This window comes from Salvelinus sp. IW2-2015, linkage group LG20 (assembly GCF_002910315.2).
Source record: "Salvelinus sp. IW2-2015 linkage group LG20, ASM291031v2, whole genome shotgun sequence".
Taxonomy (NCBI): domain Eukaryota; kingdom Metazoa; phylum Chordata; class Actinopteri; order Salmoniformes; family Salmonidae; genus Salvelinus; species Salvelinus sp. IW2-2015.
This window is the reverse complement of record NC_036860.1, coordinates 42351856-42364581: the sequence shown is the minus strand read 5'-3', so window position 1 is coordinate 42364581 and position 12726 is coordinate 42351856. Positions and strand designations below refer to the sequence as shown.

At 42.6% G+C, this 12726-nt stretch overlaps 1 protein-coding gene across 2 annotated transcripts in view; it reads right to left on the bottom strand.

Annotated features, from left to right (window-relative positions):
• The window catches only part of med13a (mediator complex subunit 13a), a 106389-nt gene extending 94454 nt beyond the window's left edge, over nucleotides 1–11935 (bottom strand). For both annotated transcript variants that reach the window (XM_024012339.1, XM_070449402.1), the window contains exons 1-2: nucleotides 11325–11935; nucleotides 3518–3752 (exon numbers count right to left, since the gene is read on the bottom strand). In XM_024012339.1, the coding sequence (XP_023868107.1) occupies nucleotides 3518–3752; nucleotides 11325–11390 (301 nt within the window). In that variant the 5' untranslated portion in view covers nucleotides 11391–11935. The remainder of the gene's footprint in view (nucleotides 1–3517; nucleotides 3753–11324) is intronic.
• Between the last annotated feature and the right edge of the window lie 791 nt (nucleotides 11936–12726).

Genomic DNA, 12726 nt, shown 5'->3' with positions numbered 1-12726 from the left:
TGCGTGTGCTGCTCAGTTGTGGCGCCCCAGAGAGCACAATGGAGATGACTGGGCTGATAAGAGATCCTGCTCTGCACAACAGACAACTCTCTTTCCCTTTAAACCTCCACACAGCAAGCTCATATTAGGCTGTTTTACATTAGTAAAATGTGTAGTAAGATCTATCTCTCTTCAACATTGGATTGGCATCTTTTCTGTTTACAATATCCTTACATTAGCCTTGGATGTGGTGTGACCAAAGCAGCATTCCTGCTTTGTGTGTGTACAGCTACAACATTCCGTAAATACCATATTACAGACAAACAAAGTGAGGTTAGCGATTCAAACTATACAGGAGCTTCTCATCTAAACCACATTGCACACTTGATTATTGCAACGGTTCACAATTGTGTGGACATTTTAAAAGCCTTTAGTTTTCAATTTGGCTAACAGAACAACATGCTGTTTTCTGGTATTAAGGTAATGAAGGTACTTCTTGCAGGGACATGGGGTGTCAGAGAGCCATTGTCTTTACACTGTCCCATAAGAGGGAGGTATGTGATGTGTCTCACACACTACCTAAAGAGGTGGCTTGGGAAAGAGAGATTTAAATCTAGGTCTTTTTACAATGCAAAAATGTGTGTCCTGGAACTAGTATGCGTCATCAAACTAGTGTAGCGTAAAGAGGCCCGCAGTCCAACTGCAATATAGAGGGGCTGATAGTGTGTATGGTTTCATAATAGCCACAAGAGTAAACACTTGAAAAGGTTGAATCATACTGATACTAAACCAGAAGTCTTTTGTTATTTTTACTTTTGTTTCCGGGCTTCATCTGCTTGAGAAACTTTTTCAATTTCATCAGAAAGACGGGGAACTGACTGGCTGGGAGCCATGATTGCAAAGTGGAGCCTGCAGCCTGCAGCCTTGGAGTCACCTGCGGCTGAGTGGAGGCTGGAGCAGAGGGAGGGAACAGGTAGGGAGGGCTGGTAATGCCCAGGGGAGAGAGAGGGAGGGAGACGAAGACAAATACAAAGCGACAGAGAGAGGGAGTGACTGCCATAGGAGGCCCACTGGGGCCTGGCAGAGCAGGAGGGAGGGATGAAGGGAGAGATGGAGGGAGGGAAAGGGGGCACACGAGTAGCAGGCCCAGGAACCAGGGAGAAATTCACCACCAAACAATTACCCTCTCAGACAGACAGACCTCTGGTCCTAATTTCTATGCAAAAAAAGATCAGTCGTTCTTTGAGTGCGGGAAGAAACCCTGCTGGCATTTATCTGTGGAGGATGCCCCTGGATAGGAGAGCGACTCCACCACCGGCTTCTAGGGCAGCCAGGGGAGGAGGGTATTTGCATGAGGATAAAACCATATGCAAGCAGTTTAATTTTGCAATCGCGTCCGTTCGCTTGCTTGGAAAAAAAATTTGTGCATGGCCACAGGAAGATTAGAATTGGTTTTCTCAAATGTCCTGATAAAGAACAGGCTAACATAGTAACTTGTCCCCCTCTGACATGGGGAGAATAGTGCAGGGCCTAGCTAGCAGTCCGCCCCCCCTTCTCTCTCTCTCTCTCTCTCAAATGGATTACTGGCCCACTGTTTACACAGAAATGGCACTTGCTCAAAATTAAAAGACTTTCTCCGGCCGTTAATCTAATGAGCGTGGAAGGAGAAAATGAGCCGCCACCATTTCTGCTGCCGACATGAAAGAATACAACAGATTTTCATGTTTACCACCAACATTGCAATAAGGGGGGTTAAAAAAATGACAAACAAAAAAGTGCTTAACATTTCCAGGGATTACCCCAATTTGACTTGGACGGTTTGACTGAGGAAAAGGGCAAACCCATCAGCCACTTGCACAGAGGAAAAAGGCCACTTGCACAGAGGAAAAAGGACAAGGTGTTAAGCAGCTGACAATGGCTGGCGGTGGAATTCCAGATGACTGCCGATGGAACAGCCAGCCCGATCACCGCCACTAAAACACACACGTTGTCACCATCTTCTGTGTTGCGTCACACTTTCACTGCCAGCACGCCAAGGAGAGGCTCCATCCCACTGCTGTCCACACACACACACAGTCCATTTAATGCTCCAGCCCTGCAGGTTATTACCGGAGCCCACCAGGGCTGGATTGGCTGCCATCACGCCATTTAGCTTCCACTTCCAGCCCACTTCAAGCACAACATGTCATAATGAAGGAGGGCCACGGGCCGGCTGTGTGTCTGTGTGCAGGTGTGTGTGTCATGGCTCAGACTCAGGAGTTCAATCTCCCAGCCAGAGAGCATGAATAAAGATGGTCTCTGTCCATCAACCACTGTTGCTGTAGAAAGAAAGAMATGTGAGAGGATGGAGGGAGGAGGGAAAAGAGAGAGAGCATCAGGCCAGACCTCCATGATGTGTTAGGCTCGTTTCTGCATCGTTGCTCCTGCATATAAAACATTTCACAGAAGTCATGAGAGGAGGGATCCATTTCCCCCCCTCTTTTCTATCCTCTTTTTTAAATGGGAAGATGTGATAAGCTTTCTGATATTGCCTCGGCGACACAAAGTGCAGGGCGCTGCTTTATCGTGTGCTGGAGGGCGGAAGGCGCTTAGATGCCATGATAAGGCTCACAGTGCGTGCACACACACACACACACACAGAAAAAAATAACTACGGTGGTCGTAGTGAGTGTTTGCTCCAAACAGTGGGAGTTGACCTGCAGGTGAAGGCTGTTCTCTGCCAGGCTGGCTGCTTGTCATTTAGGGGATGAGGGGGAAACTAAGGGAGCTCTCTGGTTAACACGATCACCTTCTAAGCTCTCACAGTGAATTGATCTCCCCAGAGTTCACAGCGTCAGTCAGCCTGACAATCAACCCCTGCCCTGAACCTTGTAATATTTGACATTATACAACCAGCACTTTAACTATCATCATTATCACCACAGGCTTAGGTATTGCTCTGAGGTCTGCAGCACTCAAGAGGCTCCTTTTCATGATCTTTTACAATAATCACCCATTTAACCAGCTCTGTAACCTYCGATGAATGCATAAAAAGGTTAATTGAAAGAAACATGAGTCCCTCATTTATCTCTTGTGAGCAGCAAAGGCAATCTTAAACATGGTCTGAGTGGGCCGTTGCTTAGACTGTATTCTTCAGTCTTATTTGTATTATTGTTTCATTCACCTGTCACTTCCCCCTGCTACTCCCCCCACGGACATTTTATCCTGCCCCCACCCCCCAATGGACATTTATAATTGTTACAGTTGTAAATATGTATATATTATTATTATTTGTATTATTGTTTCATTCACTTCTCTTTTTGACCTGCACTGTTGGAGCTCAGAGCATAAGAATATCACTATATCCTGCAATTACATCTGTGTCTAATAAAAATTTAAAATACGACAAATTATATATTTTTTAATTATAAGCCAAAGCCATCACACAGGCTTAGTACTGCTGTTTCAAGTTATTGGACCATGGCAGGTATTCTATTCAGGTTAGCGTGAGTGTGTGTCTGTGTGTGTACATGCGCCCACTCTCTCTATCCTGTCTCACCTGTAAGTTCGTGATGGATCAGCTCTGCGAAGTTAGGGTCGTCCCCCCACCAGAACAGCCAGAGCTCCCTACGTCCGGGCCTCTGGCTCCGCCGCCACACGCTCAGTACGTCCGCCTTGAGGCAGCGGCTGAAGCTGCACAGGATGGGGTCCTCCTCGGTCACGGGGAAGAGGATCGGCGCAGAGGTGGGGCCCTGCCACACGTACCGCTTCCATTTGATCCCAGTCAGATCAGCCTGGGAGGGGGGGAGGGAGAGTCAGCCACTGCCACAGGAGCCAGGTGCCCGTGGGTAAACATTTTAACACTAGAAAGGCCTTGGGGGTCATTTTGAAATTGCCCCTTCCAAATATTTAACACACGTACTGTATATTGTTAGAATTTCGAGATCACAAACAGAATGTGTTATAAGCAGTTTTAAGAGGAAATGTCATTTTTTCAGTGGGGCGCCAAAAAGTGACTTTTTTCAAATCCTCCTACATTGTCACATGCAGGTAAGATGCTTCTATATGGTATCAGAAAGCGCAGATTCTGAGGTTTCCAAAACACTTAACATTGCCAAATATCTATCAAAATTGAAGAGATGAGCTCTATTTCAAAATATCACTTTTTCCAAGAACAACCACTGTTYAATGCGCTCCACAGGTGAACAATCGGCAACAGAAAGCTATGATCCCTTATTGATGTCACTTGTTAAATACACTTCAATCAGTGTAGATTGAGACAATTGAAACATGGATTTGTGCCATTCAGAGGTTGAATGGGCAAGACAAAAGATTTAAGTGCCTTTGAATGGGGTATGGTAGTAGGTGCCAGGCGCACCGGTTTGTGTCAAGAACTGCAACACTGCTGATTTTTTCAAGCTCAACAGTTTCCTGTGTGTATCAAGAATGGTCCATTGAGGCTGTTCTAAGGGCAAAAGAGGGGGATGTAACACAATATTAGGAAGGTGTTCCTAATGTTTGGTATACTCAGTGTATTTATTAGACTGTTAGAATGTTAAGTCAAAATGAGTCCTTATTGGCCTGAAGGCAGGTCCAAAGAGGCCAGGATTTCTAGTGTTACAGTAAACGTTTAAAAAGCAAAAGCATTCATTCTCCTTTCTGGAGCCTCCGCCTCATCAGGAGGAACACTTATGACAAGGAGACACACAGGCACGCAGCCACAGAAATAGAAAAACAAAGAGAGATAGAGGAAAGGGAGATGGGAAAACAGAGAGAGAGTGAGAAGCGACAGAGAAAGAGGCAGAGGAGAGATCGAGGAAGAAGATAACAATATAGAGGGAGGAGAGAGAGGAGAGAGCGGAAGGAGAGAGATAAAGGAAGATGTAGAGTGTTGGATAGATAGATAGATAGATAGATAGATAGATAGATAGATAGATAGATAGATAGATAGATAGATAGATAGATAGATAGATAGATAGATAGATAGATAGATAGATAGATAGATAGATAGATAGATAGATAAATGAAACAAGAGGAAAGGCTTCAATATAAACAGAAAGAATCGTGGCTAAAGAGAAAAGCAGCAAAAAAAACCTTGGCTTGTTTTTGTTCCAATTGTGTGCACTTTAGCTTCAGGTGCTTTCAATCTCAGCATGAACAACATGAACAACATGTTCAATGCTCTAAGAACAAAACCTCCCTAATGCTTGTAAATGGGCTGACCACCTTAATCCTTTTTAATGATGAGTGCTTTGGGGATTGTGCTCTATATAAGCCAACATTGTCCGGCTTTTATAGAGAGAGGTAACACAACTCAGAGAAATTCATTGGTTGTAAATCACTAGCAGCAGCACAGAGTACTACAGGGTTATGAAGTGTTAAAACAGGAACATTACGCTCCACTGCTACAGCTGCCTGCCTACCCCTGGCGGCTGGCTGAGGCTCACCAGAAAGCAGTCCCTACGTACAGCATTTAACACCATAGCACCCTCCAAACTCATCATTAAGCTCGAGATCCTGGGTCTCGACCCCGTCCTGTGCAACCGGGTCCTGGACTTTCTGACGGGCCGCCCCAAGGTGGTGAAGGTAGGAAACAACATCTCCACCCCGCTGATCCTCAAAACTGGGGCCCCACAAAGGTGCGTTCTCAGCCCTCTCCTGTACTCCCTGTTCACTCATGACTGCGTGGCCATGCACGCCTCCAACTCAATCATCAAGTTTGCAGACGACACTACAGTGGTAGGCTTGATTACCAACAACGACGAGACGGCCTACAGGGAGGAGGTGAGGGCCCTCGGAGTGTGGTGTCAGGAAAATAACCTCTCACTCAACGTCAACAAAACAAAGGAGATAATTGTGGACTTCAGGAAACAGCAGAGGGAGCACCCCCCCATCCACCTAAAACACTCACAAACTTTTACAGATGCACAATCGAGAGCGTCCTGTCGGGCTGTATCACCGCGTGGTACGGCAACTGCTCCGTCCACAACGGCAAGGGTAGTGCAGTCTGCACAACGCACAGGGCAAACTACCTTCCCTCTAGGACACCTACAGCACCCGATGTCACAGGAAGGCCAAAAAGATCATCAAGGACAACAACCACCCGAGCCACTGCCTGTTCACCCCGCTATCATCCAGAAGGCGAGGTCAGTACAGGTGCATCAAAGCTGTGACCGAGAGACTGAAAAACAGCTTCTATCTCAAGGCCATCAGACTGTTAAACAGCCATCACTAACATAGAGGCTATGCCAACATACAGACTCAAATCTCTGGCCACTTTTATAAATGGATTAAATAAAAGTATCACTAGTCACTTTAAATAACGCCACTTTAATAATGTTTACATATCCTACATTACTCATCTCATATGTATATACTGTATTCTATACCATCTACTGCATCTTGCCTATGCCGTACAGCCCTCGCTCATCCATATATTTATATGTACATATTCTTATTCATCCCTTTACATTTGTGTGGTTGTCATTGTGATAAGGTAGTCATTGTGATTTTGTTTGATTAYTTGTTCAATATTACTGCACTGTCGGAACTAGAAGCACAAGCATTTTACTATACTCGCATTAACATCTGCTAACCATGTGTATGTGACCAATAACATTTGATTTGATTTGACGTACAACCAGTCAGCGCTTCCTGTGTCCACTGAGGCCATATACTGTCTCTCACACACACCACCCACCCCCGAATACATCATGCCTTCCAGTGTTTTAGGCTTACACTCAGTGCCCATGTCATACACTGAAACACCACAAAGACCAACACTACCATCACAACCTATGTTGCAATATTGCCTTACAGTTCTTCTCTTGATGGAGCGCCTATCTATCCTTGCAGCGCGGCAGACAACTGATAGTACATATTCTTGAGGCGGGCTATTTTCCGCTGCCAGGTGATATATTCAAGTTGACAAACTGTCACTTTGACTTAGTTAGAACTAGACAATTACAATTAAATTGGCGGGTAAATTTAAATCAATTTAAAAACTATGAGCGTGAGCGAATGATTAAGCCTGGTTGTAGTAGCGGCGTGCTAGTCTTTAGCCTAGCCTATCCTAGCCTAGCCGGGTATAAACTGGGAGATTAGTGGTGGGGGGTGGTGTTGTCAAAACAGAACGCTCTGTGGTGTCAACTGGACCCAAGCTGGATCACAACAACAAGTTAGTTATCCATTATAACATGGCAGCCAGGAAGCCCATACGCTGGCCACAGTGGCCAGTCAGAATGCTACAGATATCAAAACGCTACAATGATCTGACTAGAATAKGATGAGCAACTGTAACTACAAAATAATAGATTTTTTTAAAGAGATTTTATACCAAATATTGAAAGCTCATAGGCTGTTGAGTTTAGTGACACAATCTATCAAATTTACAAGATATGACTACAAAAAAAAGCCTTTCCTCAACACTACTCTTTCCCACGTGTCCTTACATGTTTTTCATTGCTAGGATTTATTGTGATTGGCAGGCACACCAACTCCCAGCTTCTTCACGCATTACCAATTCATCAAGMAACATCATAGGAAATATCTCACATCAGGAATTTTTCTCAAGGGCATTCAAACGCTGTTCCAGTCAAGACACCATTCACAAGCCCATATTCATTTATCATATAGGCCTATAGCCTACCAGTTCATCAAGTTTGCGCTACTGTACTACTGACTTATTCCTTTCATCAGTATACTACTACTGTTGCTGCAGTTTCTGTTTCAGAAACTTCATCCACCAAGCCCTCTCTCTCTCATGGTGGCAGACATAGTGGTGTGAGGAACTACCTGACACCTGCATCTTGCAGAGAAACATCTGTGCTGCACGGAAAGAAAAGGGAGGGGAAAAACTGTGTGAAACCAGATCGTCTGAAATTATAGAAACCGACTGTTTCTGAAACGGGTGGCGCTTGGACTGTAAGCCTGCATATATGCCCGTCTTACTTATTCTTCTTCAGAAATGCATTTTCATCAAACAATCCATTCTTTTGATGACAGCTCTGAATTGTTTTTATGTTTTTTCCGTCAATGTTAGGCTTTTCAAAGCCACGGAATGGCCGCTCTCTCTGTCAAAGATCAAGTCCAAGCTTTCAATCCATAAACTAGGCTATTCTCTGCTAACATTATCTGGCAATCTTCCAGAGGCAGATTGCGCCAGCAAAAGTCTGTGTGTCTTCTGCGGTCAATCAATCAATCTATCTTTTTTAAATCTACATCKGAGTTGCAGTCTGAATGTGTCAGAGAAACCTGTGTGCTTCCTTCAAACTGACACGACTAGCTGAGTGTTTGTATAATGCTCAGGTATGTAGGCAACTGTGTATGCAAAATGTCCTCCCACCAGAAGTGCAAGAACCAGGGTCGAGTTAAGGTTCCTTTTTCAGATGCCGAGGCCTTCAGGCCAAACTCCCATAGCGGCTATAGGGGAATCTGAGGGCAAAGCCATTTGACGGACTCAGAAAGTTGATGTAAAATCTGTCTGGGATTTGCGGGTTACGACCCCTCCTTTCGTCAGATGCTCAGCTTCGCTCACCTTCCCTCTCACAGCTCAGCGCTCCAGGTCCCATTGTGGAACACACTAAGTGCCAACAGCTGCCTTCCCTTCCCTTGCTTTCCCTTCCTGCCATTCTCCCTCCCAGCGACTTCAGATTCCCTATAGCCGCTTTATTCCAAGTGCAATAGCTCAAATGAGCAAAAAGGTGTAATGAGTTCGCACTCAAAAAGATACTGCATAATGCTTACTTCATTATTCGATTTTTAATAGTTCAAATGAAGATGTTGGACTTACATGCACTTTAAGCACTAAATATTTTGACATGCAAAACCTTTGCACTATCCTGCAAACTTTTTGTAAATATTCTGTAGATATTAGTGATGGGGGAAGAAATCGATACAGTTACATATCGCTATTTTATTTTGGACGATATAYCAATATTTGACTCCAAGTATCGATTTGTAAAAAGTTTTTTGCTGCTGCAAATAGCATTAGCTACCACTAGTTGACTGTACCTGCGGCAAAACTCCGGTATTTTTCATCATAAAGCTTGTTCTCCATCCTCTTTGTAAATAGTGAGCCAGCATGTTTTCAGAACTTTTGTATATATTTCCCTGACTGATCAAAACGTGTTTCTCATGCTCTCTCGTCTCTCTGCAGCAGACATATAGTGAGAAAGATGTTTGGAGCATCAAATCGCAATATATTTAGAATCATGAGAATCACAATACATATCCCAGCAAGTACACGTCTGTTGCTTTTTTCTGTTGTTGTGTTTTACATTTTAATGTGATCTTGTCTGTATGTACTTTGACTGCTGCTAAACGAATTTCCTCTAGGACATTAAAGTTTTCTGAATCAGAGACAAGCAACAGGTGAAGTTGCTCAAACCATCCCCGAGCAGACAGATAGACACCCCACCACCACTACTAGCATCTCTCTCTGTCACGGTCTCACACTCACACTGCAAAACATGAAACTAGTCTGTTTGCATCTTGGAAAACTCTGGAGAAATGCAAATCCACTCGGTCTACTCCGTCCTCTCGTCCAGCCTTTCCATCAGCACGGCATTTGTCACTGCTGCAGTGTTTGTTCTAATCCTGCCTGGCCCGAAATGAGTTACAATAACTATCTTCTACTCGAGGCTGAAAACTTATCCTGACAAGAGACATAGTCTAGCAGGGCCGTTGTGACGTGACTATTGATTTATGAAAATAATGTGTTATAACACAWACCAATTAATCTACAAACAAACTTCACCACCCAGAAATTTGCAAGCAAAAGCCGCTTAACTTTAAAAAACAAACGAGAATTATACATTTGAAAAAACATTGCAATAAGACTCCTGAGAACTATTAGTTATGGAAAAAGTGCCAAGCTGTGTTCACTGCATTCTTTCAGCCTAAAACCACAATGTCTGTTCAGAGTGTGAGTCATACAGGACCGTGAACAGCAGCTCTGGTGTCATGCTCATCTCAGTCTGCAGTAAAATGTCTCCCTACTATTGCAATACAGCAACCAGTCATTCACTACTAGTCTGTCCTGTTCATTCAGCTTTACTGTSAAATGCTGTGGAAAAGGACGATTCAAGTCCATCAATATTTATCTATTTAACCTTCATGAAGGGGAATTGTTCACATCTGTCATACAGTACATACTGTACAGAAAAAATGCTATGCATTGCTGGAAACATATAGTTGGTGAACTACTGAGAACTTCTTAGATTGGTCTAGCTAGTAGTAGGTGTGCGAGGGACAAGAGGGWACATCTGAGCTTTTTCCTTGAGTCTATTATGTACTTTTGGTTGTGTATTTATGATAGCTATATAATTAAATTGTTTTACGACTGACTAGCGACAGTATCAATCAGCACTATGAGAACTAAGAYATACTAATAAATACACAGATATAAAACAAAACAGTGAATTGCATTAATTTGACATGAAAAATGTATTCAACTTGAAAACTTGCCAGACGGGAAGTAAGTACTACATTCTAAAGAGATGCACTTACAATATCCAAGAGTACATTGTTGTTTCTTAATATTTCAGCTATTTTAGGTGAGCACGAACCAAGAATGTAAACAACAAATGATTGGAAAGCAAACTTGACAACTTCAAAGGAAAAGTATAAGCCCGCAAATATGCTACAATTTATCAGTAGCTAAGCTCTTCATTGCTACTTAAAAGAAACAATGTAGCAATCAATGTATCTTCACAACTACACTGGCCCACTGACAACAACAACACGATAGAACATGGAAGTTGAAATTAGAAGCCAATGTTCACGAGCCTTTACTTTCCATGGTCGAATGCCAAATGTTTCTGCCATTTAGCTAGTTTGCTATTTGTGCAAATGAACAACATTGCAAGCTAGTTAGCAGGCTAGCCAACTGCTTGGGTTTACTTTAAGGTCACATAAATAAGCTACACAATGCATGCGATAAAAAGCATAACGATATAGAACGTTAATTCAACTAAGTAAACAACTAGACAAAAATGTAATCATGCATGGTAATCAACGTTGCTATAGATAGCTAGTTAATTAGGATGTTCATCATCACCACACGTTACATTAGTTACACTTTTTTGCCTAAAACTCTCAGGGCTGGAATGCATTGAATGTGATCAAACTGAAAATGTGTGATGGCAAACAGCATGCATGCAGCTGCAAGTGACAGATAACACTATTATTCTTTAATCTTGCACAACTTCAAAGTATGCAAATAAACATTGCCTTAGTGAATGATGTTTGAATTGCAGTGCTCGACAGGCCCTGCCTGCTTTTCCATTGCTGTGGCTACTAACGTTAGCTCGCTCTTTTCAGCTAGTTAAAAATGGCTGCTTTTCCTTTAGTTTTAAATCTCTTACCAGACAGAATAGATTGGAGTGGCAATCCTCCAAGCTGGCCCCGTTTGGTACAAAACAAGAACTCATCCTTTCACAGCGAGATCGAACATTCCATCATTTCAGTTCCCGGGAAAATATAGACAGATTTTCAAATGTATTTTGCAAGATGTATAATAAGGTAATAAACGATAATTATTTTAAAACAATTGGCTGGAGAATGTTATTCAACAACCCTTCGAATGCTATTGTCCGCCCTAAAATAAAAGCTGTCAAAATATCGCCTCCACAACCTCTCTATCGACCTCTCGAATACAAATTAAATAAAACATTTAAATGGAGCGAAAAATGCTCTTAAAACAAAAAGAAAAGGAGAGCAAAGAAGCAACTATCCCCCTCCCCCTTAGCTTAAAACGGTTTTTGCTAAAAACGTTGCTCTACTCCTCCATCACCATCAAAATCAATCTAAAAACGAATAACATCCTTAAAAACCAATCGGAATTTGGCATATGCCTATCTCTACGGTAATTTTAACCATTATTTCGGTCTCTGATCCTTCTGGTTCCATTTGAATTCATGGATTCCTTTCTTTAATGGCGGCCACAGGGAGAACTCTGCCTCCAAAAGCCTATTGGCTCATTGTGGTCATGAGGGCTGTAATAACACTGTAACTGATGGGTATTGCCGCTAGGCGAGAGCAAGAGGCGCTACTGAGCAACCAGATTCTGTTACTAATGATCAAACCTTTAAATTTACCGACTTTCACAGTGCACCACCTAGTGCATACACAAAGAAATGTATCCATTCCTTGCATCAACATTTACATCATATGGTGTGTGGCCTTGCAATCAGAGCAAAGCCCTAAAAACGTTCACCTAATCGAATGTGTCAGTGTAGGCGGGGATACAATGTAACACTATTATAACACTATTGTAATGCTGTAGTAACATAAAGCACGCGCGACGCTAATACAATTCACGAGTTGCCCAGGCCACAAGTGCCATGCACTGTGACAAATTATTGTTGCGCCACTCTGAGAACAAATTATATTAACAAATGTGCTGTCAAGCGTTCAAGATTATTGAATACATTCGGTCATGATGAAGTAGCTATTTTACTCAATAATTGAAACCCAAAAGGTGACTGCACTTGTTATTTTTTATTTTAGAAAAAAAAATGTATACAATTGATACTGAGCTTTTCTCTTTCATTTGTATGAAAATGTGTTAAGTTAATACTTTTCAGATAATTGATTGTGATGAATGCACGGAATTCTGAGAAGCCAAATCGATGCAAAGTATTTAGCCCAATTTAAACCTGTTAAAATATATTGCATTATTTTATGGCAGGTTATGACACCTACACACCCCTGCCCCCCCTGCCAATACGTTTTCTTTCATTTGAAATGTTGTTTCTTAAGTCCTTT